The sequence below is a fragment of the Sphaerodactylus townsendi genome, linkage group LG12 (genome assembly GCF_021028975.2).
Source record: "Sphaerodactylus townsendi isolate TG3544 linkage group LG12, MPM_Stown_v2.3, whole genome shotgun sequence".
NCBI lineage: Eukaryota > Metazoa > Chordata > Lepidosauria > Squamata > Sphaerodactylidae > Sphaerodactylus > Sphaerodactylus townsendi.
The window spans coordinates 25319415-25345619 of NC_059436.1; the positions used below are offsets into that span (position 1 = coordinate 25319415).

At 49.9% G+C, this 26205-nt stretch overlaps 1 protein-coding gene across 3 annotated transcripts in view; it reads right to left on the minus strand.

The window, feature by feature from the left end:
- SIK3 (SIK family kinase 3) overlaps nt 1–26205 on the minus strand; it is a 103618-nt gene that overhangs the window by 28614 nt on the left and 48799 nt on the right. For all 3 annotated transcript variants that reach the window (XM_048512382.1, XM_048512381.1, XM_048512380.1), the window contains exons 2-3: nt 19232–19348; nt 17345–17408 (exon numbers count right to left, since the gene is read on the minus strand). In XM_048512382.1, the coding sequence (XP_048368339.1) occupies nt 17345–17408; nt 19232–19348 (181 nt within the window). The remainder of the gene's footprint in view (nt 1–17344; nt 17409–19231; nt 19349–26205) is intronic.

A 26205-nucleotide genomic window follows, 5' to 3' on the forward strand; every position in this document is an offset into this window, starting at 1 on the left:
AAAGGTGTAATGATTGGTGCACTAGAAAAACTTTTCCCCTGTTCAGGTTGTGTGGCACCATCCACCACTTCAGGCTGAGACGCACGGAGGGTGAAGTGTCAATGGAATGTCCCTCTTCAGCATGATGTGCCTTGCCCAGTGACGCAACCTCATTTGTAGTGGTCTTGCATGGGCTTGACCCCACTGTATCATGTCTATGGTTGACCACAGGAGTCCGAGGAAGCTGGCGAGTTGCAGAAGAGTTGCTGTACCTTGAGCAAGAACCTTGTTGGTGGTCTCTAGGATCTTGGTAATTTTGTGTGATGGAACGAAAAGAGTACAATTTGTGGTGCTGATGGTGGCACCCAAGTGTTCCATCCGTTGACCATGGAGCTTTTCGCTTCGTTGATGATGAAGCCATGTTGAGTGAGGACCTGGTGGACTCTCTAAACGTCTCCACAAGCTTGTGCTTTGGATCTCGACTGGATGAGAATGTCATCGAGATAAGGGTACAGATGAATCCCCTTTCTGTGAAGTAGGGTTATGGGGGCAATCAAAACTTTCGTAAAAATCCATGGAGCGGTCGCCAAACTGAAAGGAAGGCCAACAAATTGGAAATGATCTGGACTGAGGGCAAAACGGAGATGGTAGTGAGATGGATGAATGGGGATGTGGAGATAGGCTTCTGAGAGGTCTAAAGACGTCAGGAAGTCTCCTTGTTGGAGAGAAGCTACCGTGAACTGAAGAGTCTCCATCTTGAATCTGAATTTCCGAAGATGTTGATTGGTAAATCGAAGATTCAGAATTGCCCAGACATCCCCGTTTTTCTTAGGGACGGTGAAAAAATGGGAGTACACCCCCTTGAACTGTTCTTCCACTGGAACTGGTTCTATTGTGTGAATGGAGATCAGATGATTGAGGGCCACTAAAAGGTTGGATTTCTTCTCTCTGTTGTGATTGATGGGGGAAGGGATAAAAAGATCCCTTGGCCAGCTCCTGAATTTTAATGAGTACCCGTAAGAAACAATCTCCCTGGTCCAAGAATCCACATGCGGTCCCGTCCAGTGGTGGGCAAATGCCAGGAGCCGCACCCGACAGGGAGGGAGGCCGAGTCATGCTTTGGAATTGGTGTTGGACTTGGAGGGCTTGCCTCTGTTCTGGCCGCGAAAATCTGATCGTCTTCAAAAGGAAGTGCTGGAGTGCCAACCCGTCTTCTTGGAGTCTTTGTTTGCTCGAAAGGAAAATTGGAAGGAATGAAAATTGGGCTTGGGCGTAAAATGCGGCTTGTCCAGACTAACGGAGGGAGGCATAGTTCGCTTGTTGCCCTTTGTCTCGACTAGGATAGAGTCCAGCTCGGAACCAAACAAAATGCCTCCTTGGAAATCAAAGTTTGAGACAACGGTTTTTGAATGGTTATCAGCTTGCCACGGTTTCAGCCACAGGATGCGTCTGGCAACTGCGGCCATTGCCATGTTTCTGGAGGAAGTGATGAAGGCATCTAGTGTGGCATCCGCCAAGAAAGATACGGCCATAAGGACCCTCTCTGCACCTTCCCTAATGCTCCGAGCTTCGGGAGGGATTATTGCAAGCATGTGTTGCAACCAGGTGATGGCAGCCCTAGCTACTGTGGAGGAGGGAGCTAGGATCTTAGTGTTCATGGCATTTCCCTCATGGACCCTACGTAGGACGTGGTCCGCTTTTCTGTCCATGGCATCTTTGAGGTTTCCCTCCCCATCCCTGTAGACTTAGCTGCCAGAATGCAGGGCTGCAACAGGCCCATCCACCAATGGTGTTTTCAAGAGATTTTTAAGATGATGCGGGTCAAGTACAATTTTTTGAAAATTGGAGGAAACCCGTTATTTGAGGAGGGATCTACCCATTCCTTTTTTAGTTTGCGTTCAAACATTTCAGGTAAAGGGAAGAATTTTGGTGACTCATCCTCAATAGCAAGTAGGGAGGGTAAACCTTTGGGACAACCCTTAATTGGCTTAACTGGGGTCTTCTTGCCTGGGTCAACAGCTTCCTCAGAGCCCTTTGGGGACGGGGCGGGATAGAAATTTAAAGTATAAATAAATAAATAAATAAAATGAAAGTCAAGAGCTGTTATGGTCTTGGCAATGAATAGGGGCAATTGGTCAGATTTGAAAATCCTGTAGGATTGGTCCTGAGTTTCCACAAGGACATCCTCAGATTCAGAAAAATGATCTGAATCCTGTTCCAATTCCCTTCGCTGTTGTCACTCCTATCTGAGTCATAGACAGAAAGCTGCCATTCAGGGTAATCCCTGGTCTGCCTAGGGGATCTGGAGCGATGCCTTCGCCTGGTGGAAGAAGTAGGAGGTGACTGGTAGCGTCTGTGAACTTCTCTTCTAATGGAGGAGTTCATGAGATCAACCAGTTGAGCAGGAGAAAAATCCACCCAAGAAGAGGGCAGGGCTACCTGCTGCCTGGCTCCCTCCCCCTCCCAGCGATTGGCTCCTTGCCTGTCGAGGGAGTCCTGATGTTCCAACGCTGGGGGAGCTCGGCTAACGTTCGGCGGGAAGGCGAAAAGCGCGGGAGGCTGAGGCGACGCAGTGAGGGAGCTGTGGCCTACAGGGGAGTGATCCTGGCTGCCTGAAGAGTGCAGATCGTGGGCCCGGCGCTCCCTTCCTCTTTCAGCGCGGTCGCCCATTGCGGGCTCGGCCAAGGCGTCGCGGCGTCGGAAGCAGCTACGGCCAGCTGGCCTGCGCGAAGAAAGACTGCTGGCGAGCTGATAGGCTGCTCGGCATCTTGCCGCCCTGCACTGTGCGGGGAAGGCTGCGATCCGCGGCTGGCTGCTCTGGTGTTTTCAGCCGCGGATCAGACGAAGACATTCCGGGGGGGGGGGAGAATGGCGCTTGGATTCCCTCTCTGGAAGCCATTGCCCGTCGTCCGCTCCCTTTCTACTGAGGAGGTTAGCAGGGAAGGGGGGCAGCCCTACGACGGACAAAGAATAAGAAAGAAGAGTGTGGGGGGGAATCGAAGACTCATGGCCCCACACAGACACACACACCAACGAGGGAGTGGGGGGGGACTGGAGCCTCACAACCCCACAGGACAAAACAACAGAGAAACACAAGTATAAGAAGTGGGGTGGGAGAGGGAACGAACACCTCACAACCCCACAACACGCAAGGTAGACTAATGACTCAGAGAACTGACACAGGAGAAACAAAAGTACAGAGCCTACAAATTTTGCTGCACCCTTTGACGAGGCAGGAAAGATACTGGGGATTTTTGGCGCCAACACCAGACAGGAAGTGACCAAAGTATCTTTTCCTGCCCCTCGGATTGAGCGCGGGGAACACCCAACAAGATGGATTCCTCCATCCAGGAGAACAGCAGCATCAGGATACAAAGTCTGGGGAGGAAGGGGCCCTTCTGACTGTCCCACCAATCAAAAAGAAACGTGTCTGGTTTGCACATGAGAGACGGCCCTTTTGGTGGCAGCCCCACGATGATGAAACAGGACGGTGCGCCTGGCGCCCTCTCACTTTTGACCTCCAGGAGGCCACGGAAGAAAGCTTTATTTAGGGCAGACTGGACTGCTTTTTGTCCTGGCAGCCCTAATTGCGGGTTTCAACGTGTAATCTTTTCTGAGTTCTTTCCATACTTTTTTTTACAATGTAAGTCTACTTCCACAAGGCAGAAAGGCGGCTAATACATGTTTTAAATAAACATAAATAAATAGATTAAAAAAGACTGCTGGGCAGGGAGTTTGCACCAAACCCTGAGACCGTGACCAACCACTTGGTCCTCTCTCTCTGCACGGCAGAATTCAGCTTGAGGGCGGGGGTCTCTGGCTTGGTGCTGGAACCCCCCAGACTCCAGCATTCATGCTGCTGACCAGCTCAGGGTTTTGTAGCCAACCTCAAGCAGGGGGGGAGGTTTTGCAACTGGTGGCTGAAATCCAGCCTATACTGTGGTCTGCACACATGTGAATGCAGGTCAATTAAAATGGTTCATGCACGGAGGCTGATGGATTCCCAAATGCTTTGAGTGATTTCAGTTTTTTCAAGGCTGCAGTGGGAGCCTAGAACACGAATCTGTGGGTAAAGAGGTTAATTCAGCTGTGAAAAAAGATGCTTTCCTCCAGCTTTGTTTAGCCTGGAAGACGGCTCCCTATCCTTGACACAGTTCATCCAGCAACGTGGATTTATGCCATTGTAGCCTTGAAGAAAAAATATTGTAAAGCACTCCGTAAGTACTGTGGAGTACTGCACTTGGAGTACTGTGTCCAGTTCTGGTCGCCGCATCTCAAAAAGGATATTGAGGAGATAGAAAAAGTGCAGAGAAGGGCAACAAGGATGATCGAGGGACTGGAGCACCTTCCCTATGAGGAGAGGCTGCAGCATTTGGGACTCTTTAGTTTGGAGAGGAGACGTCTGAGGGGGGATATGATTGAAGTCTATAAAATTATGCCTGGGGTAGAAAATGTTGACAGAGAGAAATTTTTCTCTCTTTCTCACAATACTAGAACCAGGGGACATTCATTGAAAATGCTGGGGGGAAGAATTAGGACTAATAAAAGGAAACACTTCTTCACGCAACGTGTGATTGGTGTTTGGAATATGCTGCCACAGGAGGTGGTGATGGCCACTCACCCTGGATAATAGCTTTAAAAGGGGCTTGGACAGATTTTATGGGAGGAGGAATGGTGCTGATTTATGGCTACCAATTCTTGATCCTCTTTGATCTGAGATTGCAAATGCCTTAACAGACCAGGTGATCGGGAGCAACAGCCGCAGAAGGCCATTGCGTTCACATCCTACATGTGAGCTCCCAAAGGCACCTGGTGGGCCACTGCGAATAGCAGAGAGCTGGGCTAGATGGACCTTGGTCTGATCCAGCTGGCTTGTTCTTATGTTCTTATGTTCTTATTACTGTGGGGACCACTAGAAAACAAAGCAATAAGAAACCGTTCTAATTGTGCCTAAGAGTCCTGACCCACCCAGAGCTGAGCAACTGCATTATTAAACCTTCTCACGTTCTTGGATTCCGTGCTTGATTCTTCTCTGAATATGGGACACTCCCCTTTTCAGTGCCTTCATCTTTATTCTGTGCAGGACAGAGTCCAGCAGCTATAGCCAGTCCAGAAAAGGCACATCTCCAACCTGCCTTTGGGTGGTTCACAGGAACAGTTGTGTGGCTGCAGATGTTTACTGCCTCAGAGAGTTGTGGAGTCTCCTTCTTTGTTGTGCGGATGTGCCTGGGATGTTGTGAGGGGTGCCTGGGAGGTTGGGCAGGATGCCTGGGAGGATTGGCTGGACACCTGGGAGGTTGGGCGGGGTGCCTGGGAGGTTTTTAAACAGATGCTGGATGAACATATGTCAGGAGTGGTTTGATCGTGTGTTCCTGCATGGCAGGGGATTGGACTTGATGGCCCTTGTGGCCTCTTCCAACTCTATGATTTTATGACTCTATATGCATTTGAGCAGGAATGTCCCTGGTCCCCACTGCAGAGGCCTCCCCTCCACACTGTGGGAACACTTGAGATAAACATCCCCAGATGACCAAGCTCTGTTGATCCTCTCTGCGTTCCCCTTTTAATCAGCACTGCCATTTAATGCTCTGTCTGTGCAAAGATCCTGGCTCAAGCAGTTTTTGACTTGAACAGCAATCTACCGTTCTCATGGGAGAGTTTTTGGCAGGGCAGCAGACCTTAAACTCCCTCGGCAGCACTGGGCAATAGGCAACCCCAAGGACAGCACAATCGCAGGCACCGCAACTCCGCCCCGCTGTGATCCACCGACTCCCCTCTTCCCAGCTCCACTCATGCACAGAAACACCTTCTCACTTCAGCAAAGAGCAGACAGGCTGGAGTGCCTTCAGTGGCCATTGGGTGTCAGTCTTGCCTTGCAAGAGGAGAAGCAGACCTCCCTGGCTGGCTAGCTGGCTAGAGGGCGGGGCCCGGGGGCTGTGATGGAGGCCTCTGCTGGCTGTTTCTGCCTTCCCTGCCCCCAGGCACCAGGAGGGTCCAAAGTCTAAAGCCAGACAGGCTAGTCATTGCGCCAAAGATCTCTACGTGGAGTTCAGTGTTATGCAGAAGAAGAGTTTGGGTTTACACCCCACTTTTCTCAACCGTAAGGAGACCCAAGGCGGCTTACAAACTCCTTTTCCCTTCCTCTCCCTCTCCCTCCAGCAGACGCCTTGTGAGCCAGGTGGGGCTGAGAGAGTTCTGAGAGAACTGTGACTAGCTTGAAGTCACCCAGCAGGAATGTAGGAGTGGGGAAACAAATCCAGTTCACCATAGCAAAAGCTCATGTGGAAGAGTAGGGAATCAAACCCAGTTCTCCAGATTAGAGTCCACCACTCTAACCACTACACCATGCCAGAGATCAGTTCTGGAGAGGAAATGGTTGTTTTAAAGCCTGGAGGCTCTGACGTGGAGCCTGCTGAGACCATTCCTGATGCTCATCAAGTGTTTGTTTAGCAAGTGTGTGGGGCCAAGTGGGGCTTCTGATTAACTACTATGCAGTTTTGTTTTGCTTTGTTGTTATGGCAGCAGCTGCCACCACAGCACAAGGATCTTCACTGTGAGATTGACTGTGACCTGCAGCAGACAGTTTGTGGCTCCGCCTCCTGTGCCCACCACACTGCGTCAGAATTCCAGAGGTGCCCACGGGCTCAAAAAGGCTGAGGACACCTGCCCTGGGCGATTACACTCTGCTGAGTCCCCTCCCCTGACCATAACATGCCCCACCCACCCCAAATCTCCAGGTATTTCTCAACTTGAAGTTGGCAACCCTAGGCTGGCAGACTTTTACCCAGCAGGTGGGGCTGGCAATTCTGCTCCAACAAGGCAGTTTTTAGGCTCTTCGGATATTCTCGGCACCCGCGAGGAGTTTGGAGAGACTGTGGCTGAGTGGCTTGAATCCAACTCCTTGTTTCTCATCTGGGATTTGAGCCTCACTTTGTCTCCTCTGGGCAGCCGCCTCCACTCCAACACATTGCCAAAGATAATTAGAAGTGGCTTTATTTGCTTGCATACAGGAAGTCACAGAAAAGGGAATATCTTTGGTCCATCAGTGCGGCATTTTCTGTGCCATAGAAGAAGCTGCATGCAGAGAACGGCTTCCCCGGCCCTGTGACTTCAAGGACGCCAACATCCCTAGCAGGGGAAAGGGGTTTCCTCTGGCCAGCCCCGGGCATTTTAAATGAAAAGGAGCAGTGCCTCCAAGTGACATGAGATTAATTGAAACCTGCTGTCAAGGTGTCACTGAGGGAAATGATTAAGTTCAGGGAGAGCTCTTCCGCACTTCACAAGGAAGGCAGGCAGGCAGGCAGTCTCGACCGTGTCCCCCTAGGAAAGTGTGGAGAGTAATTAATCAAAAAGCTAATGAGAAATGTGTTTTCTTTCCTGGCCTAACCCCACATCATATTCTTATTAGGCAAGGTTATTACAATCATCATCAGGCATGCTTGGAGTTCAAATTGGGTTTTCTTGCTCCACTGCCACCAATTTCAAAAGCCATTAATAGAAAAGATAAACCCTGATAACACCAACCAAGGGGCCCTGTGTTTATTCATCTGTCGGGTGATTAGCGGCGGGCATCACCTGCAACTGACTGGCATCGAGTGCCTCTTGAAGTGTGGCAGGCTGTCCTCCCTCCAGCCAGCCATCTTCCCATGATGCACCTGGAAGTGCCCCCCCCCCCCGGTGTGGTCCAGTCCCCTGGCCTGGTGCTTCTTGCAGTGGAAGGAAGGGGTAAAGTCTCAGCCTGCTATGCAGTATTAAATTATTCAGCCTTTGTGCAGAGGACGCAGAGGAGCAAAGAATGGGTCTGCCATGAAGCGCAAAGATTTCCAATGGAGTGTTGAAATGTCCTGCCCTGGTTCGTTCGTTCTTGGCTGAGAAACTGGTGGGCAGAGATTGCCTCAGAGAGACTCTGGCGAGGGCAGAGAAAATGGGCTGGCACCAGGCTGCGCAAATGCTCCGTTCCTTTGCCTTCAAAATCTTGCTGTGGTTCAATGAGATGCATCTCCAAGAGACGTCTTTTCATGGGCCTGTGATGGTTTCAGAGCAACTGGTGGGCAAGAGCTCTCAAGGAATCATTCAACAGAATCAGGTGTGTGGCCAATTGGCTTGGTTGACTTCCTGATGCCTGCATTGCACGTCTGAATGGGCCCAGTCACAACTCACCCCACAAAAAGAACCCGAACGTGATGTGTTCGAAAGCTGGCGGTAGGGTCTTTACCCGGCCCTGATCATGTGCTGAGAAGTCATGGGGATGAACACACAGGAGTTAACCAGTCCTGCACAGAACAGCCGTCACGCAGCACGTCTCTCTTGTGGAGGTGGTTGAAGAAGAGACACTTCTTTCCTTTTAGGCCTTTTGATATTTGGAATTGTTCCGTTTTGATGTCACAGAGTGAAAGAGTCCCCCTCCAAAGGCCTGCACGAAGGGAGAGCAGCTTCGGATATGTTGATAAAAGGCAGCGTAAAGTAGTGGTTAGAATATTGGAAAGGGGAGACCCAGGTCCAATCTCTGCTCAGCCCCAAAGGTCATTCTAGCCCAGCCAGATCTACCTCGCAGGATTGTGATGACTAGGATAACATGGAGGAGGCGAGAACTCGGCATGCCTCCTTGAGCTCAGTGGGGGAAGCACATGATAGAAATGCAAGAGATGAACCAATAAAGGCAACTATTAAAGAGCGTTGGGGATGTGATACATGAAGATATGGATGTGGCACAGTCCTCTTTAAACCTGTCCCCATTTCTCAGGTTCAAATGTGCATGTAGCCATCGTGTGTTGACTCCAGGAACTGAATGCCTGTGGATTTGATCAAGCCCAGCTGGGCCTTGCCCTGACTGAAACCCTCCTAAGGCAGGTATGGCAGGGCTGGCAGGCAGGCAGCCTCCCACCTGAGCGAAGCTGCCACGCCGTGAAGCCAGGAGGTTTTTCTGCCCACATGGAGCGTGCGCGTTTCCTTTTGCTGGAGGTTTTGTTTTCCTTCCCCCACTTCTTTGTCAGTCTTTCTTTGACTTTTTGTTCCAGATGGGGGTGCGGATCTCTGCCCTGACCTGAGGGTCTCTGCTCCCACAGCCAAAGCACAGTGCATTCTGGGAAACACTTGTGAACTTGAAGCTGGACTCCTGTTCTTTCCACCTGCAACGCAGCATGCAGAACGTGAACTAGTGCCCCAAGGCATCGAAGCAAATGGTGAGTTCAAAGCAGAGCTGCCAAGGGGTCAGGCTCATTGTTTGCCGGGAAATGTCAAAAAGAAGAGGTCTCCCGTCCTGTGCTAGAGACAAGGCAGGGCTGCGGCTGAGTGGCGGAGCCTCCGCTTTGCACACAGAAAGTCCCAGGTTCAATTCCTGGCATCTCCAGTTAAAGGATCTGGCAGTAGATGATGTCTGAAGGAGCCCCTGTCTGAGGGACCAGGCAGCAGGGACCTTGAGGGACCAATAGCTTGATTCAGGACACGGCACAGCAGGTCTGACGATGCTTGAAGGAGCCGGGAGAGTTTACTCTGCAGCTGTGCAGCCAGACTCCTCCTTCAGTCTTCACAGTGCCAGGAGATCCACCAGATGTTAGGGAATCCCTGCAAACATCTCTTCCAGGTCCGCCACAGAGCAAAGCCGACCGTGAATGCTGGCAGTGCTTGCTGCTGAACGTCATGGCTGCCCTTTGCCCTCCCTCCTCTTTGCCTGCTGTGTGGCCAAAGCCAGAAAAGGCAAAGGGAGGGGCGGTATCTGTTGTGTGTGCTGCCGCACAGCCTCCGTAAAATGGAGTCCCTTTGCCTACCATGCTGGGGAGTTACCCTCTCCTGGCCTCCCCCAACCCCCAGGCAGGTTCTCGTTGCTTGCGGAGGCCACAGGAAGCTGACGACAGAGAGGGGTCCTTGCAGGTTCTGGGCATGAATGCTGAGTTCAAGTGGAGGGAAAGGCTACACTCGGCCATGCAGTGCAAGTGCAGACTCCAGGTACTGAGCAGCAGGGAGCTCTAATGCTGCCCACTGGGAGAGCTGATGGCTGAGCTCTTCTGCACGGGGGGGGGGCTGCAGCAGGTGACCCTGGGGCAGGGGGGAGAGCAGAAGCAGGTTGTGCAGCGCCCCTCCCTCATGGCCACAGCCTGGTAGTCACCATCAAAGGGGGTGCAGGCTGCATAATCCTGGAAGGGCTCCAGATTCCCACCTGGCAGCCGACCCGATTGTCCCTTCAAGGGGCCCTGCAGAGGAAGCAGCTGAGAGGGAGGGAGATTCAGAGGTCAGCTCTTTGGCAGCTGCCTTCTGGGTCTCAGAGACTCAGGACCCTGGAACAGGAGCTGTCCGCTGCCTGCCCAGGCCCAGGGCTCAGCCTTTGCCAGCTTTCTTCTTGGTCACCTCGTTGCAGCCCCCACCCCACCCCCAGCCCCCAGGGGCTCGGGCCGGATGGAAGCAGTCCCTGTGGAGCTTTGCACTAAGGCCATGCTTCATTTAATCCACAACTATTTTGCATGGGCAGCCACAAGTACAAAGTCCCACGGGGGGTGGGGGGGAGTGTTTGAGCTCCAGTCATCATCATGTTTGTATCGAGCCTAATTCCATGACCCTGAGATGAATCCCAGAAAAGCTGCCTCAAACACTCATGCGGGGGGAGGGGGGGCTCTGCTGCTCCAGCTCTAGAGCACTTGAAGCCACAGGAAGCTCTCAGCTGACACCTGGCCCCCCATCCTTTCTCTTGGCATCATGCCTTTTGGAATGGGCAATGCCCTGCTCTGTCTCCAGTTCCCACAACTCAGAGAGAAGATTCATCCTTTGTCCCTGCAGACAACAGTAGAGATCTTCCCCCTCCTGTGGAAAACGATCTATCTCCCAAGGCCAGGCCTCTGAGCTCCCATCCTATCCTGCCTCCCTGTCCTGGGATCGCAGTCCTGGATCCTGAGTCACGGCACAAACGCAGCTTGGTCAGTAGCTTACAAACAGGAACGTGGTGTCTTCCTCTGCTTCAGAATAACAAACGGCTGCAGAGGGTGTTCAGTTATTTGCTGCCATTTGTCCAAACAGAGGGCTGGCTTCAACCTGCCCTGGACTGCCTCACAAATATCCCATATTTGGAAAGCTTTAAAACAAAAATAGATTAAATGTTTTATCTGTCCTGAAGAGGTGACTTCTGGACCTGCCATATCTGCACTCCTGAACTCACCTTTCAACCACTGAAAATACTCAGAAACAACTAAGGTGTCTTCTCTGGGGAGCCGTTTCAGCTCAGCCCCCCCCCCCTCCCATTCTAGTGGTTCCTCTTCGTTGAAATCACCTTGATAAACTGTACACCGCCACAACCCCCGAAATGCTGTTCATGTCCCTGGGACTCCTTCTGGCTAACATTTCGCAGTCAGGATGAGCACAAACATTTTATCCAGGTGTAGGTTCAGCTAATTTTGTTTGTCAAAAATTTAGCTTGCATTCTCCAGCATCCTTTACCTCAGGATCATCCATCAATTCCATGTTCATTTCTGTTCTTAAAAACCTTTTAACTCTTTTCAAATTTATATGAAGTTCCAAGAAAACCTGCATCACAAATTTCAGCAGGACAGCTGAGAGCCTGCCTGTTCCAAAACATGCCACATATTTCCTGATTTAAATGTACTCCCCGCCCCTCAAACCGGGATGAAATTCACAGCGGTTGTAGTCTTCACCTCTCCAACAAAGTTCCAGGCAGGTAAGGACAGGCTTTCTCGTTTTACAGGCCTTTGGCTTTTCCTCTTTCAGAATAGTCATACAGAGGCAGGGGAACTAGCAACCAGAGGGTTTTCTCTGCTTTTGCTTCCAAACTCTCTCTCTCTCTCTCTCTCTCTCTCTCTCTCTCTCTCTCAGCATCCACACAACATCAAGTTTCCCTCTTGTTTTCCCCTTCCTCCATGGCTCAATCTCAAGCCTTCTTTGTAGTAGTGCACTGCCGACCCAGCAGTGCCGTAGTAGAACGTTGGGACGCCAACGGACCTGCGGCCTTGCCGGTCGCATCGCACCCCCACTCCTCATCCCCCCATGAGTCACGGGTCGTGAACTGTCTGGCTCAATCACCGGGCGCAGGGACAATGGTCTTGCCCCCAGGTGAGGATTAGGCTCAGACGCGTACGCTCTTCTCCGCACGTAGCCAGACGAGATCATGCATCACCTGATGATCTCCCGACCTCCCGCTCTCCCGGAACTCCCCCCAGTCCTCCCTCCTACACGCCCCCGATAGAGTAACAATAAAAGGTGCCAGGAACCGGCAGACGGGAGATTCGCTAGGAACACGGACCTCCGGTCTCCCGCTGCTGGCGATCTCCACCAGATGTTATCTCCGCGTCTCGTCTCGTTCTTACGCTGACCGCGTGGGTCGACTACAAGCTGGTGCCGAAACCCGGGAATCCTCGAACCTCCACCCTCCCCCCCACTCCGCGTCTCGCCTATTCCTTAGCGACGACCCTGCGGGGTTGACTACACTGGACCCGCCCTGATTGTTTAGATGGGCCTTTGCCGCGATGTTGTCAGTTCGGACCAAAAGATGACAACCCTGGATCTGAGGCTGGAAGGCCTGAAGCGCTAAGAGAATAGCTCGCAACTCTAAGAGGTTGATGGGCAGACGTGTTTGGGTCGTCGTCCAGAGACCTTGTGCTATATTGTCCTCCAAGGATGCCCCCCATCCGCGAAGACTCGCGTCTGTGAACAACTGCATTCGATGAGGGTAGATGAAGACTTTCCCTTTGGAAAGATTTTTCTGATGAGACCACCAGCGAAGACTGTCGCGTAACTGATCTGTAATCTGGAGTGACCTGTCTTCCTTCCTCATGATCCGGTATTGGTGAGGCTGGAGAAACTGTTGAAGGGGGCGCGCATGGAACCTCCCCCACTGCAACATATCGATAACAGAGATGAAGAGACCCATCAGTCTGGCTAGCTGCAGAAGAGAAGCTCTCCTGGCTGGGAGAAAGACCGCTACCAACCTCTGGATCTTGAGAATTTTGGACGATGGAATGAAGAGACGATTGTGTACTGTGTCTATGGTCGCCCCGAGATGTTCCATTCGGGTGGCTGGAATCAGGGAACTCTTTTGCAAGTTGACTATAAACCCGTAGTGACGAAGGGTAGTCAGGACGACATCCAGGTCTCGAAGGGCTTGTGTTCTGGACCCGGACCGAATCAGGATGTCGTCCAGGTATGGGTGGATGTGAAGACCTTGTTCCCGGAGAGCCATGATGGGTGCCAGAAGGACCTTTGAGAACACTCTCGGGGCTGTGGCCAGCCCGAAGGGGAGAGCCTTGTACTGGTAGTGTTCTGACTGTGCCGTGAACCTGAGGAAACGTCTGTGGAGTGGGTTGATGGGGACGTGAAGATATGCTTCGGTCAGGTCGAGAGATGTTAAGTAATCGCCTGGGCGAAGAGCCTCCACTATGGATCTCAAGGTTTCCATCTTGAAATGGCGTAGGCGCATGAATCTGTTCACGTACCTCAAATTCAGAATGGCACGCCAGTCGCCGTTCTTTTTGGGTACTGTAAAGAAATGTGAGTAAACACCGCAAGAACGCTCTGAGGTGGGTACGGGTTCGATCGCCTGAATACTCAGTAGATGGAGAATGGCTTGCTGTGTTCTCTTTAGTTTGTCTGGATTGCATTGTGGGGGGTAGTTCCGGAATTTGGATCTTGGAAAGGTTGAAAATTCTAGGAGATAGCCGTGTGTGACGACCTCCTTTGTCCAGCGGTCGATATGGTCGCCCACCCACCGGTGTTGAAAAAATTGCAGACGACCACCTACTGGAACGTGAGTGTAGTCAAGACCTGGGCGGCCGCTCAGGTTGGAAAGGTTTGCCACTTCTATTGTTTTGTCTAGAGTTATTGGGACGAAAGGAACTGCCAGAGAATCCTCTTCTACGAAAGGAGTAGTGTTGCTGTTGAGGTTGTTGAGAAAACCATCTCTGGGAGTTCGTGCAAGTGTGCGCTGAGTGCGAAATGAAGTGTAAGGTTTGTAGGTGGAGGAGCCCTGGTCTGGCCTAACGTACCTAGGCATAGACTTCTTGTTTCCCTTAGTCTCCACCAACACAGCGTCTAAATCTTTGCCAAAGAGCCTGGAACCATGATAATCGTAAGTAGACACCACCTGTTTTGAGTGGATGTCTGCAGTCCAGGCTCTCAACCAGGCCTGTCTCCGAACTACCACTCCCAAGGCTAATGCGCGGGAGACTAACAGGAGAGAATCAAAGGTGGAGTCTGCCCAGTATGAAACTGCTGTGAGTACTCGCTCTAAACCCTCTCTTAGGCCTTGCGCTTCGGGAGGGATCATCGTAAGAAGCCTCCGAAGCCAAAGGATGGAGGCTCGGGCCATGGTGGAAGAAGGGGCTAGAGCCCTAATGGTGAGGGCAAGTCTGTCATGAATCCTTTTCAGGAAAACGTCGGCCCTGCGGTCTGCGGCATCCCTTAGGGAACCCTCCCCGTCCTTGGTGACTAATCCACCAGATTGGAGGGCAACCACAGGTGCATCAATTAGGGGAGTTTTAATGATGTTATGTATGTGTTCAGGTAGTATGTATAGAGTCTTGAGATGTGACGGGCAACTCTTACTAGCCTCCAGATTCACCCATTGCTTTTTTAAATTCTTTTCAGAGTACTCGGGGAGTGGAAAAGCTTCTGGGACATCCTCCGTCTGGGGGAAAATTTTTGTGGCCCCTTTAGGGACACCTTTAACTGTTTTCTTGGAGGATGGGAGACCCTCAGGGTCCTCAGCGTCTGCTGAATCCTGGAGTTCTAAAGTGGAAATAGTTTTTGCCATAATCAAGGCTAAATCCTCCTTTCTAAAAAATCTGATAAGTTTTTCTTTTGGCTCAGCAATGTCCTCCTCCCCTTCAGAGAAATGCTCTGAGGAATGCCCCACTTCCACCTCACTGAATTCCTCCTCCCCATATTCATTAAGGGGATCTCTATAAGTGGAAGTGGATGGCTGGGGGATGGTGGGGGAATTGGAAGAAGAGCTAGATGAACGTCTGTGTCTACCACCCCTCCTAGAACGGGACCTGCGTCTCCCTCTGCGTCTACTTTCTTTTTTCTTGTCATGGAGGGAGATCTCTTCCCTCATTGCAGCCCTGAACATACTCATTAGCTCGGGAGCAGGCATGCTAGCCCAGGATGTAGGGTCTGCAAGGGTTGGAGCAGGTTCGCACTGGGGACTTCCCTCCCCCACCGGGTCCCTCTGATCTTGCCTGAGTCGCGAAGATCTATGAGGAGACTGCCGGGAGGCCGTTCGATCATCCGCTCTCTCCTGGGTCCCGCGCCGCTCCCCCGCGCCACCGCCGCTGGCGTGGCTAACACTTAAAAATTGGGAGCGTGGGGGGGAGTGCGGAGCTACACCTTCCGCGGCCCGGACCGGGACGCTGGTGCTCCTGCGCCTTGGCATAGCCCGGGAGGGCTCTAGGCGCGATTTCTTGGCGGCAGGGGCTTTGTTCTTTCCGGCCTGCGCCATCTCCTGCGGGGCCGCCGAAGCCGCGGCCGCCGCCGTCGCTGCCTTCGATGCGGCAGAAGAAGAAGTGGACGGAGCCTCAGCCGAGGACTCCTGACTGTTGCTCTTCTGATGCCCCCTTCGGGTTGCTGCCCGAGTGCCCTCTGCCGCGGTCTTTCCAAAAGACTCAGGCGGGGGTGAGAAGGAGCGAGCGTAGATTCCATGGGCGGCCATTTTAAGGCGGCCCGTTAAGGCGGGAAAAAACTGACAGGCTGATTCACAGGAGGACAGGAGCCAGAAACAGACACACAGAAAACACACGTGAGAGTAGAAATAAGCTGAGAGAAATAAGGTAGAAATAAGGTAGAAATAAGGTAGAAAAATACAAGTAGCTTGGAGCCCTCTCACAAGCACTGCGCTCCCTGCTAGGCAGGAACTAATGGGGATCTAAGATGGATTCCAGCCTCTACAGGAAGTGACATCATTTAGTCCTGCCTCCCTGAGTATAGGTTGGAAATCATCCAATCCAAGATGCCCGAGATCGCCTCCAGGAGAAGCTGCCCTACAGAAACCTGGCATGTAAGGACTCTCACTTTACAACAGAGAATTGTACTTGGTGGAATTTGGTCTCTTGAGAACCAGCGTGATGCAGTGGTTAAGAGCAGGTGCACACTAACCTGGAGAACTGGGTCTGACTCCCCACTCTGCCATTGGAGCTGTGGAGGCTCATCTGGTGAACCTGATTAGCTTGTGCACTCCCAACACATGGCAGCTGGGTGACCTTGGGCTACTCACAGTTCTCTGGAGCTCTCACAGCCCCACCTACCTCACGGGGTGTTTGTTGTGAGGGGGGAAGGGAAAGGAGACCGTAATCCCCTTTGAGTCTCCTTACAAGAGAGAAAGGGGGGGATATAAATCCTGTTGTTATTGGTATCCCTCCTCCTCCTCCTCCAAACTAAGAGCTCTATGCCTGGAAGCGCTGGCCTACCCCTTAAATATCCACAGTCACTTGGTCAGCAATGACCAGCCCCTTTTCAAGAGTGCAAAGCCATTGTTCCCTTCTGTGTATTTTTCATTGAGAATGGAAACACTTTCAGGCAGCACAAAACTCCCTAGAACAGGGGTGGCGAACCTGCGGCTCTCCAGATGTTCAGGAACTACAATTCCCATCAGCCCCTGCCAGCATGGCCAATTGGCCATGCTGGAAGGGGCTGATGGGAATTGTAGTCCATAACATCTGGAGTGCCAAAGGTTCGCCACCACAGCCCTAGAAGAAGGACCTCTCTGGGTAAGCAGGTGGGATGAGTTCCAAAGCCAAAACTATGGCAGCAGACCGCACAAGAGGCACGTGAGATTGCCAAGCAACCTCTGAAGAGGAAGTTGCCAACTGCAGTCGGACATCAGAGATCACCTGCTAGCATTCCAAAATCTGATCTCTCCAAGCCTGAAATGTCCTGGACAGGGAGATATAAGAAGAGCCCTGCTGGATCAGACCAGTTCAGCATCCTGCCTATGCTCTGAGGGCCAACGACAGGAGAGAGAGGCAGGGTCCTTCCCAGATGTTAGCTCCTAGGGCTCGGAGGCTGTGTGGGACCATCTACTTCAAACTGTTTGCAGAACAGTGCCCCTTCTGGTTCTTCCCCATAACTGCAGCAGGGCCCCCACTCCTTCCAAGATGGGCAGCCGCTCAGCTCAGCTCAGCCCTGCTCTGCTCTGCACTGTCTAGTTGCACCCGAAGACCACGAGCACGCTTTCGGTCATAAGGGCAGGCAGCACCAGCCTCTTCCAAGGCAGCAACGTGGCTAGTGAATTAGCACTCGTGGGTCATGACTGCCCAATACTAGCCTGAAGGGCATTTCCCAGTTGGAAGCAGAGAGGAAGGGCAGCTGCTTTAAGTTGACTATAGTTGATCAAATACATTATCTGATAAAAGAATGCAATCAGTTTACTTACCAAATATTTCCCCTCCACTGGCATATTCTGTTACCAGATAAATCATCCGTTCGGTCTCCATAACCTGGACAAGGACAGAAAAAGGGCAGATCAGGAGACCGCCTGGAACAAAATGAAGCTAACTTAACTGGGCTTCAGTGACTTGTGCCTTAGCTGATTGCAACGAATTAAAACCACCCAGAGGTCATACTCAAGGGTGTGATGCCAGTGGAGGACAGCAACCTTCAAACAGGCAAACTTTCTGAAGTCCCCTCATTATAAACTAATTTATTTTATGTGTTGACTGTTTCAAGTAAACGAAGAAGGCCAGCATTCACATTCTGCCTCCAAGAAGGGGCTTACAGGCACTTTCCAGCCAGGCAGACTAACGACCCTCATGGGGTTCCCACAGCGAAGACTGCAGAAGGAACCATGCCCACACCAGCAAGAGAGAAGACCAGGTCACACAGGCAACCAGCAGAATTCCCCAGCCACATTTGCACACGCTCAGCTCAAGGCCACGGGCCGGATCAAAGGGCTTCCCAGTTCTGCAGTAGTGGCTGAAAAGCCGCAAGGCAGCCTCCATCCAGGGAAGGAAACCGGGCGGGAGGGGGAGGGAGTTCACACAAATTCAACGGCTTGGGTGGGCTTGAAGGGAGGGCCAGGCTGGAAGTGACCTGAGATGGTCTGAAGAGGGGCCCCCAAACTAGCATCTCCTTGAAGACACCAAACCAGCTGGTCCCAAATGGCAGACAAGCTGGCCTCACTTGTAGCCGCTGAACCTATACCAGGGACCCAGCGGAAGATCTAGGGCACGGGAACCCAAGCAGACCGCATGCAGCTCGGCATGCAACCGGAGCCAGGCAGGCTTCCAAATGACACAATGCATGACAGAAAGCACAGGACAGCAGGAGGGGCTCACCCCACAGGAGGAGGAGCAGTGTTACAGGTAGAGAGGCCTACCACGGTTCATGTCATGCCAACTGGGTGCCTCAGCTATACATTTCAGAAGAGCTGTGAGGCAAACCCACAGCTGAGTGCCGCCACTGGGCTGCAGAGACACGCCAAAGGTGCCCCAGCCGGTAGGTGCACAAGGCTTGGGCCCCCCGTGCAGATGCCTGTAGCCAGCCTCAGCCACGTTCTCTTCCACGTGAGACACGGCTGGCAGAGGACAACAGCAGCACCACAAAGTTCCTGACATCAGACAAGGACCAGCCCTTCTGCTTGCGAGGAGGCCGAGAAGAGGATCTGGCCCAGGCGGGGCTCTCAGAAAACAAGGCTTGGGGCTTAGAAGGCTGCCCTCCATGCATCCAGCACGCTGCAGGGCTTCAAGGAACAAGATCAAAGTCCTGGGAAGTCCTGGGTCCAAATCCCCACTCTGATAGGAGGCTTACTGTGTGACCTTGAACTGCTTTGCACAGGCTGATCTTGGCCACAGGATTGGTTGGCTAAGGGTGACTGCGTGGGCTGCCCGGGATTCTTTAGAGGCAACTGGGAATAAGGTACATATTTTTTTTTAAAAAAAAACCTAACAGGAGACATTTTGCATCTCTTTTCTAAAAAGAAAAGGAACAAATCATGTTAGAAGTGGAACCCAGATGGTGCCCATATTTCAGTCAGTGGCCCGTGGGCAGAACAGGGCATCCAAAGCAACAAGGCTGCTCCTTGAGGAACACCGGCAGAGTCTTGGCAGATCTTGGTGGAAAAGGGCACAATGCAGTGGGCTCTGGGTCCTCATAATGCACGTGCCCAACCAACCAAAAGTCTGCAGCATGCCACTCAGCTCAGAAGGTGCCCGCCAAACCCCTTCCAGACCAGCAGCAGCCAAGTACTAGTTACTACAGTCTATCCCCAAAACCTCTGGGCTGGTTACCAGACACCGTCCCCCCAGCTGCAACATGTTCCTACCTGGTACAATCTAATGATGTGAGGGTGGCAAAGCATCTTCATAATCTGAACTTCTCTGAAGATCTTCTTGAGGTTCTCTTCATCCAGCTGCGTCTTATCGATGATCTTTATGGCAACCTGGAAGTGACCAGCAAGATAGACTACTAGAAAAAGGCCAAATAAAACCAGCAAACATCACTGCCCCTGACTCAGAGGTGAGCAGGCCTTGCCACTACTTAACTACTTTTCTATCCCTCCCTTTCTTCCATCCAGCTCCCAACCAGGCCTTGACCAAACCCATGGCCACCTTCACTTCAGTCAGGAGGCTCCAGGGGGCGGGGGGAAAAAGCAACTGAGAAAAATTTAAATACAATGAAGTACTTTCCTGTCACATCAAAACTTATTTTCCTGTTTTAACGTAAAATGGATCATTTCTAAATTAGAATATAAAATGGTACTTATTAGCATATTTATAGAATTTAAAAATATAAACATCTCAAGTTTTTCGCAAGCAAAACTGCCAATATTCCCAGTATGAGAACTGAAAATGGTGCACACTATGAGACCTCAGCACACATATCTTAATTTTGCCATCTGAGAAGTCAGGAAAACAAGTTTTAGTTAGAAAGCTTATTCTTAAAGAACTTTTTAAAAAAGGACTTTGCTTTTTTGAACGTTCCCCTAAAAAAAAGAAAGAAATACATGTGAACCCCCTTTTCCTTGTGGAATGAATGAAATGCTTTTAAAGACTGGGCTTTACTTAAAATAGACAATATAAAAAGTTTAAGGACTTCTTTCAGTTCTTCTGTTGGAAACTTCAGGGAGCAAAGTTCTTTTTAAAAAGTTCTTTCAGAATAAGCTTTCTAATTAAAACAAGCGGCAGTCTCATAATGATTAACATCTACCTTTCCCCTAGCTCCATCAACACGACAAGGGAATTGCAGTGACGTAAAATCACCGAATATCTAGAAACTTTACAACTTTCGAATACATGCGATGAATGGTTGGTAGCAGGAGACCTCAATGCCAGGGTGGGTAAAGATGAGCACTGCCTCCAGAAGTTGGTAGGGCTGGACATAGAGAACTGCCGATGGTATTTTTCCTTAACCAGAACATCAAAAGATCTTCTAATGCGGCGGGGGTTGACTTTGCAAAATTTTGCTCTCAGTTTGGCTCAATACACTTAAATGGCTTACCCCGATACGCAACCTCACGTGACTATACCCACGTATCAGTACGTGGTAATAGTATTATAGATTACATACTAGTCTCTCAAGCAACTTTTGAACAGGTTGAGAACTTTCAAGTAGACTGCCAGGTTTGGAGAGAACACATGCCACTTGTGCTTTTTATGAAAAAGGCAGCTCTTAATTTTAGCTCTCTAAACTTATGCTTAACCAGAGCCTGAAGAATTATTTGGAACAGGATCACTGAAAGGGAACTCGAAGAGTTTCTTTCTACTTCTCTGCTAACTAAAGCCAGGCAAGACCTAATGACACTAACATCACCAACCCAATTTCTAGAACAGTATGAGGCACTCTTGGAAACAATTACAGATAAAGTTGCAAGATACTCAAGTCTCAGTGATACTCCTCCTGAGAAATTTGTGAACAAGGAGTTTAATAAGGAATGTAAAGAGGTGAAAAATCAGATCAGAAAAATTTACAACACCTTCAAAAGTAGCAAAGCAGCAACCTTACCTCGAGAATATTTTTCTCTCAGGTCCCGGCTTATGCAACTGCTTCGTGAAAACAAACTAAAGACCACTGAATCCCTATGGAGCGCTCTAATACAAGCTACAAGGAGTAACAATACAAGAGAGTTCTGGTCATTAGTTGCAGGAGCCATGCGCACTTCAACCTTCTTAACTTCTAATATCAGTCCCCAGAACTGGTTTGAATATTTTCAAAGTCTATTTGAAGGAGACAATGAATCGGCCTTACAGAATGACCTGATAGTACTCAGTCAAGTAGCACCTTGGCCCGCAGCCTCAGTAATCAGACTATTAATTGCTCAGCTGAAATCGAACAAATCACCTGGCCCAAATCTAATGCCCCCAGATTTTTATAAAGCATTTTTGGACTGGTGGGCCCCCCTTTTGGCCTCTCTGTTTACTATGGTTGATAGTTCAGGTACTGTTCCGGGGTCTTGGGTAAATGCAATAATAACACCAATATTCAAAAAGGTGACCACATGTCACCAGCTAATTACAGACCCATTAGTCTTTTATTTGTCTCCGGTAAACTTTATGCCAAACATCTGTTAAATAGGCTTTGTACATGGATCAATGATGGAAAAATCATTCACCCCAAGCAAATAGGGTTTAAAAAAGGCTGCTCTACACTTGACCACTGTATGATCCTTAACCTCCTGTTATTAAAATACAAAAAAAGGGCGTGATCTAAGATCTTTGCTGCCTTTTTGGACCTGAAAAGTGCCTTTGCCTCAGTTGTTAGAGAGTTGCTATGGCTTAAGCTAGCAGAGATGGGAATCGGTCTTAGATTATTATTATCAACTATCTCTACTCAAACACAATCTGCCAGATAAAATGTACAAGCTCTGGAGACCTAACCCCAAGGATTCCCGTTGTGAAAGGTGTTAAGCAGGGCTGTGTATTGGCTCTAGTCTTGTTTAACTGATTTCTTAATTATCTGGTACACGCATTGTCAGATGTTAACTCACATAGCCCAGTTCTTTCAAACAAACCCATACTATTCCTACTTTACGCTGATGATGCGATACTGATCTCTAGGTCTCACTGTACATCTAATTTCCTATCCTTAAACCCAGAAAAATCAAAAATTGTCATTTTTTCCAATGTGTTTAAGCCTTCCAGATGGCTTATCAATGGGATTAAGGTTGAACACTCCAAGTCCTTTAAATATTTAGGCCTAACCTTTCATCACAAAGCCACTTGGGCCAGACACAGAGACACTGCTATAAAAGGAAGCTATCACACTGCTTCAGCGGTGGTAAGTTTTTTTCATTCCAGGGGAAGGGGATATGTCCCCACAGCTCTAAAGGTTTTCAATTCCAAGGTAGTTCAGCAACTTCTCTATGGAGTTCCCCTATGGATAACTGCTTGGAACAAGTCAGTTGAAAGGATCCATTGGATACTCACTGTGAAGGGTCTTTCTACTGTAGGTTAGTGGGGCATCTTGGATGGGTGTCTTCTCCACCAATTGCAGAGAGGCAGGAAATAACAAAAAATACTTCTCCATGCACTTGCTGGGTAATCCCCGGGGTCACTTTCCCTCAGTATTTTCCTGCCTCTGCAGAGAGTAGACGTGTTTTTCAGGCTCTGGCAAAACCCTTTCAGTTTTCAGTGTCTGTCGTTCTGTGTTTGTCTGAAATCTATTTGGTTCATAGGCTGGTAAGTAGGTGCGCTCCGGTATTGGGTAGAACTTCAACTGTGGAACGCTAATTGTTCCTCTCAACACCCTGGAGCAGTTGTGCTGCTCCAAAAAGCTTCGCCAACAATGGAGGTCAGATCCTTCTCGCCAGAGCGAGAAACCTTTGCCGTTTCTGCGGCAGAGTGAACTCGCTCTTCAAAATTGGGCAAAACAAAGGCAAATCTCGGGGGAGAGACCTCCAAAACGGCCCAAACTGCCGCTAAAAAGTCGAGCGTGGGGAAATTGGGCGCCACGGAGCGTGTGCAGTCGGCAGGGCCTTCTAAGAAGAGGCGACTGCAAACGGCTGGGAGTTTCGGGCCTTCCCAGGGCGCGCCCTTTGCAGGCAACTCCATGGACGCCTCCTCCAGCCTTCCCAGGGCTCTGGAGCAGTCGTGCTGCTCAGCGGGTGGGGCAGACGAGCAGGCGGTCCTTCCCTGCGATCAAAGTAGGCAAGCCCCGCAGACCCCAGAGCCAGATCATTCAAATGAAGGGCAATTAACTCCAGCATCAGCCGGGATGAACGCGCCCCCTGCCGCTTTTGCAGATCTACTTAGAAGGGAGATAGAAAAAGCCTTGGATGCCAGAGATCAGGGGCTAGCCACCACCCGCCCCCAATCTCAGCCCCTTAGAACCCGCAGTCCCCACAGAGAGGACTCCGGCTTTCATAGAAGGGTTCCCCTAGCCTTCCCTGATGAGGAAGAGGAGGGGTTATCTAGCCTGGATGAGAGTGAAGAAGGGGAAAAATTCTCAGTCAGAAGAAACCACTGAAACAACTACTGAGCAGTCTGCACAGTTTTTCAAACTGGAGGAAATCACAATCTGGCTTCCTCTACAAAATACTTGGGGTACCACACTCTGTATCAGATGCTGTACTATGCTTAGAAACTGGTCAGAACCTACTTGAAACAAGAGCATGGCTGAATACATTCAAGTATTGGGTCAAACTATGGTTTAACTCTGATGAGTGCAGTTTAACATAAATTGTGCTCCCAGACCTATAAGCCTCCGAATGGTATCAACTTCTTAAATCAAAAATCTACTCTCTAGGTTTAATACTTGAAGATCTCTGTATGCTGTCACCCAGAGAGATTCTGCAAACCTTAAAAAGCAGACTTCTAGAACAGGAATACCATATCTTGTTGGGGCAAGCAAATAAATCATGCTCACCACTTTCTGTCGGAATAGTACCAGAACAGGGGCACATAGCCAAATATCTTAAACTATTAACTGAACCCCAACAGAGATGGATTATTACAAGGGCCAGATGCAATACTTTTCCATCGGCCATTACAAAGGGTCGCTACCTCTCTATCACTCTCCAGGATCCCTCCCCACACTGTAAAAACCAAGTGGAGACTCTTGCTCACATTATACTTGACTGTCTGAGATATGTGGGTATTAGGAATTTCTCTCCTGGGCTGGTCTTAGACAAATCTGAAAGAGACTCTGACAACTCTGTTGTGGAGCTTTTGTTTAATAATACAGAGGTCACGCTCTTGGAAAAAGTAGCAAAATTTCTTTTACAAGTGACAGAACTTTCTAAGTAACGTCCAATGCTAGATACAGTTTATCTGTCTGTGTTTTGAATGTACTTTTGCTTTGTACTTCAGAAATGTCTGTAACGCTCTGGAGCCTATTTTAATATGCCTAATAAAGGTTGTTGTATTGTACTGTAAAACTTTCCCCTAAATTTCACTATTTTTCTACTTGAACAACAGAGAAAAGGGACCTTAAAAAACTTTTCCTCCCAGATATGTCTATTTTTCCTCCAGACCTGAACCTCTCCAGTTGTATGATCCCCATCAGCTGAGGGACTGATGAAAACATCAACACAGCCAGACTACTTGTCCATCTAACCCCATGGTGGCGAACCTTTGGCACTCCAGTTGTCATGGACTACAATTCCCATCAGCCCCTGCCAGCATGGCCAATTGGCAGTCAATTTGCGGAAGGCCCTTCCCTGACCAGCCGTCACTGCAGGCAGGGGTCTCTCAGCCCGCCCTCGTGTCTTCTGCTTGTGAGATTCAAGACGGAATCTCCACAGGCTGCCTCATCTCGGATCAACCAGCCTTTCCATTGCTGTGCTAACTCTATGGGGAGTAAAAACAGCTGGCCTTGGTTGATACACAACTCCTTTTGCATCTTTTATCCTATTCTTTGATAGCCCACCTGTTGTGGGGAAGGTGCAGGTTGCGTGACTGCGAAGATGACCATCTGAATCTCAGTAACAGGGAAGCAGCCTGCTTTTCTCCTTCATGGTCTCTGCATCACCCTCTAGGGAGATTATCAAGCTAACGTGTCTGGTGGTAGGATTGAAGAATTAAGCACAGCTCTGCCAAACAAAGCATGTTCTTGTTCTCCAATGTCTCAGGGCATGAAAGCCGAACCCCAGGACCATGTGACAGTCCATGAAAAGTGTGCGGATGGGCACTCCCTTAGCAAATGTAGCAGATATGGCCCTGGACTTGACCGTAACAGGAGACCCAGCTATTCCTAAAAAGGGGAAATTAACCAAGCTACCCCCTTGCTAAAATTCTAGGGGGAGACAAAGGTGATGGCTCTTTCAAAATGAGTCTGGCCTATTGACAAAGAATGACCAGGCATAACAAACATCTAAAGAAAATACAGTTCATTCAGTCTCAGCTGAAGGATTGGGAAAAGAAAGGGCAAATCCTGAGAAAGGTGGGAAAGTGAAACCATTTTGACAGAAGGCTAATCATCACGGTAAAGCACAACTTTGTCCCAAAGGAACAGAGAGAGTCTGTTCTGAGGCACAAAACTCACTATCCCCCGGATGTAGGAACAGCAACTAAGCCGATAACCTTGAAAGAAAGGACACACAGTTCAAACAGGCTGTCATTAAAGGAGTCAAAACCATCAGCAAATCCCACAAGGGAAGCTAAAACACAAGGGTGGAAAATGCAACGTGACCTTGAAAAACGGTTCTGATAAGAGGTATGGAAAAGCAAAGCACTGGTCTGCTGCTGGATGTCCGAACAAAACAGTCCTAAGATGAAGTCTCAAAGATGATAGCCGAGACCGTGAGGGGGCAAAGGTACTTCAAAACCAAAGTCACTGGGCAAAAGAGATGATTCAGCTGTCAGAGCATGTACAATCAGTGCCACCTGTCATTATCAGCCATTCCAGTGAAGGTGTCCAGGCTTTCAATGAGATGTTCTTCAGATCTTCTGGTGGGGAAGTACTTTCATGCGTAGAGATTTCCTGGGATGAAGAGAAACGGCTTTCGGGGTCTTCTGATTCAGATGAGGAATTATCTTTTGGTGCCAAAGAAGACACAGAGCGCACTGATGAAGGAATTAGGTGTGATGGGGTAGGAACAGTTGCCAAGACAAGAGGAACCATAGACAATTGTGTACACGTAGAAATGGGGCTAAGACAGGGTCACCCAGACAAGTGCAGCTCCTTCAACCGAAGCAAAGATTGCTGCTGTTATGTAGGGCACAATGTGGTAGATTAAAGCAGAGATGCAGAGTCAGATTACTCAGGCATGCTGAAGGTCTCGACACCACAGTCATAGTCCTGATGGTGGGTTTCAGGACCAGAAGGAATCCTAGTCTGGGTGACACTGAGCTGGTGAATAAT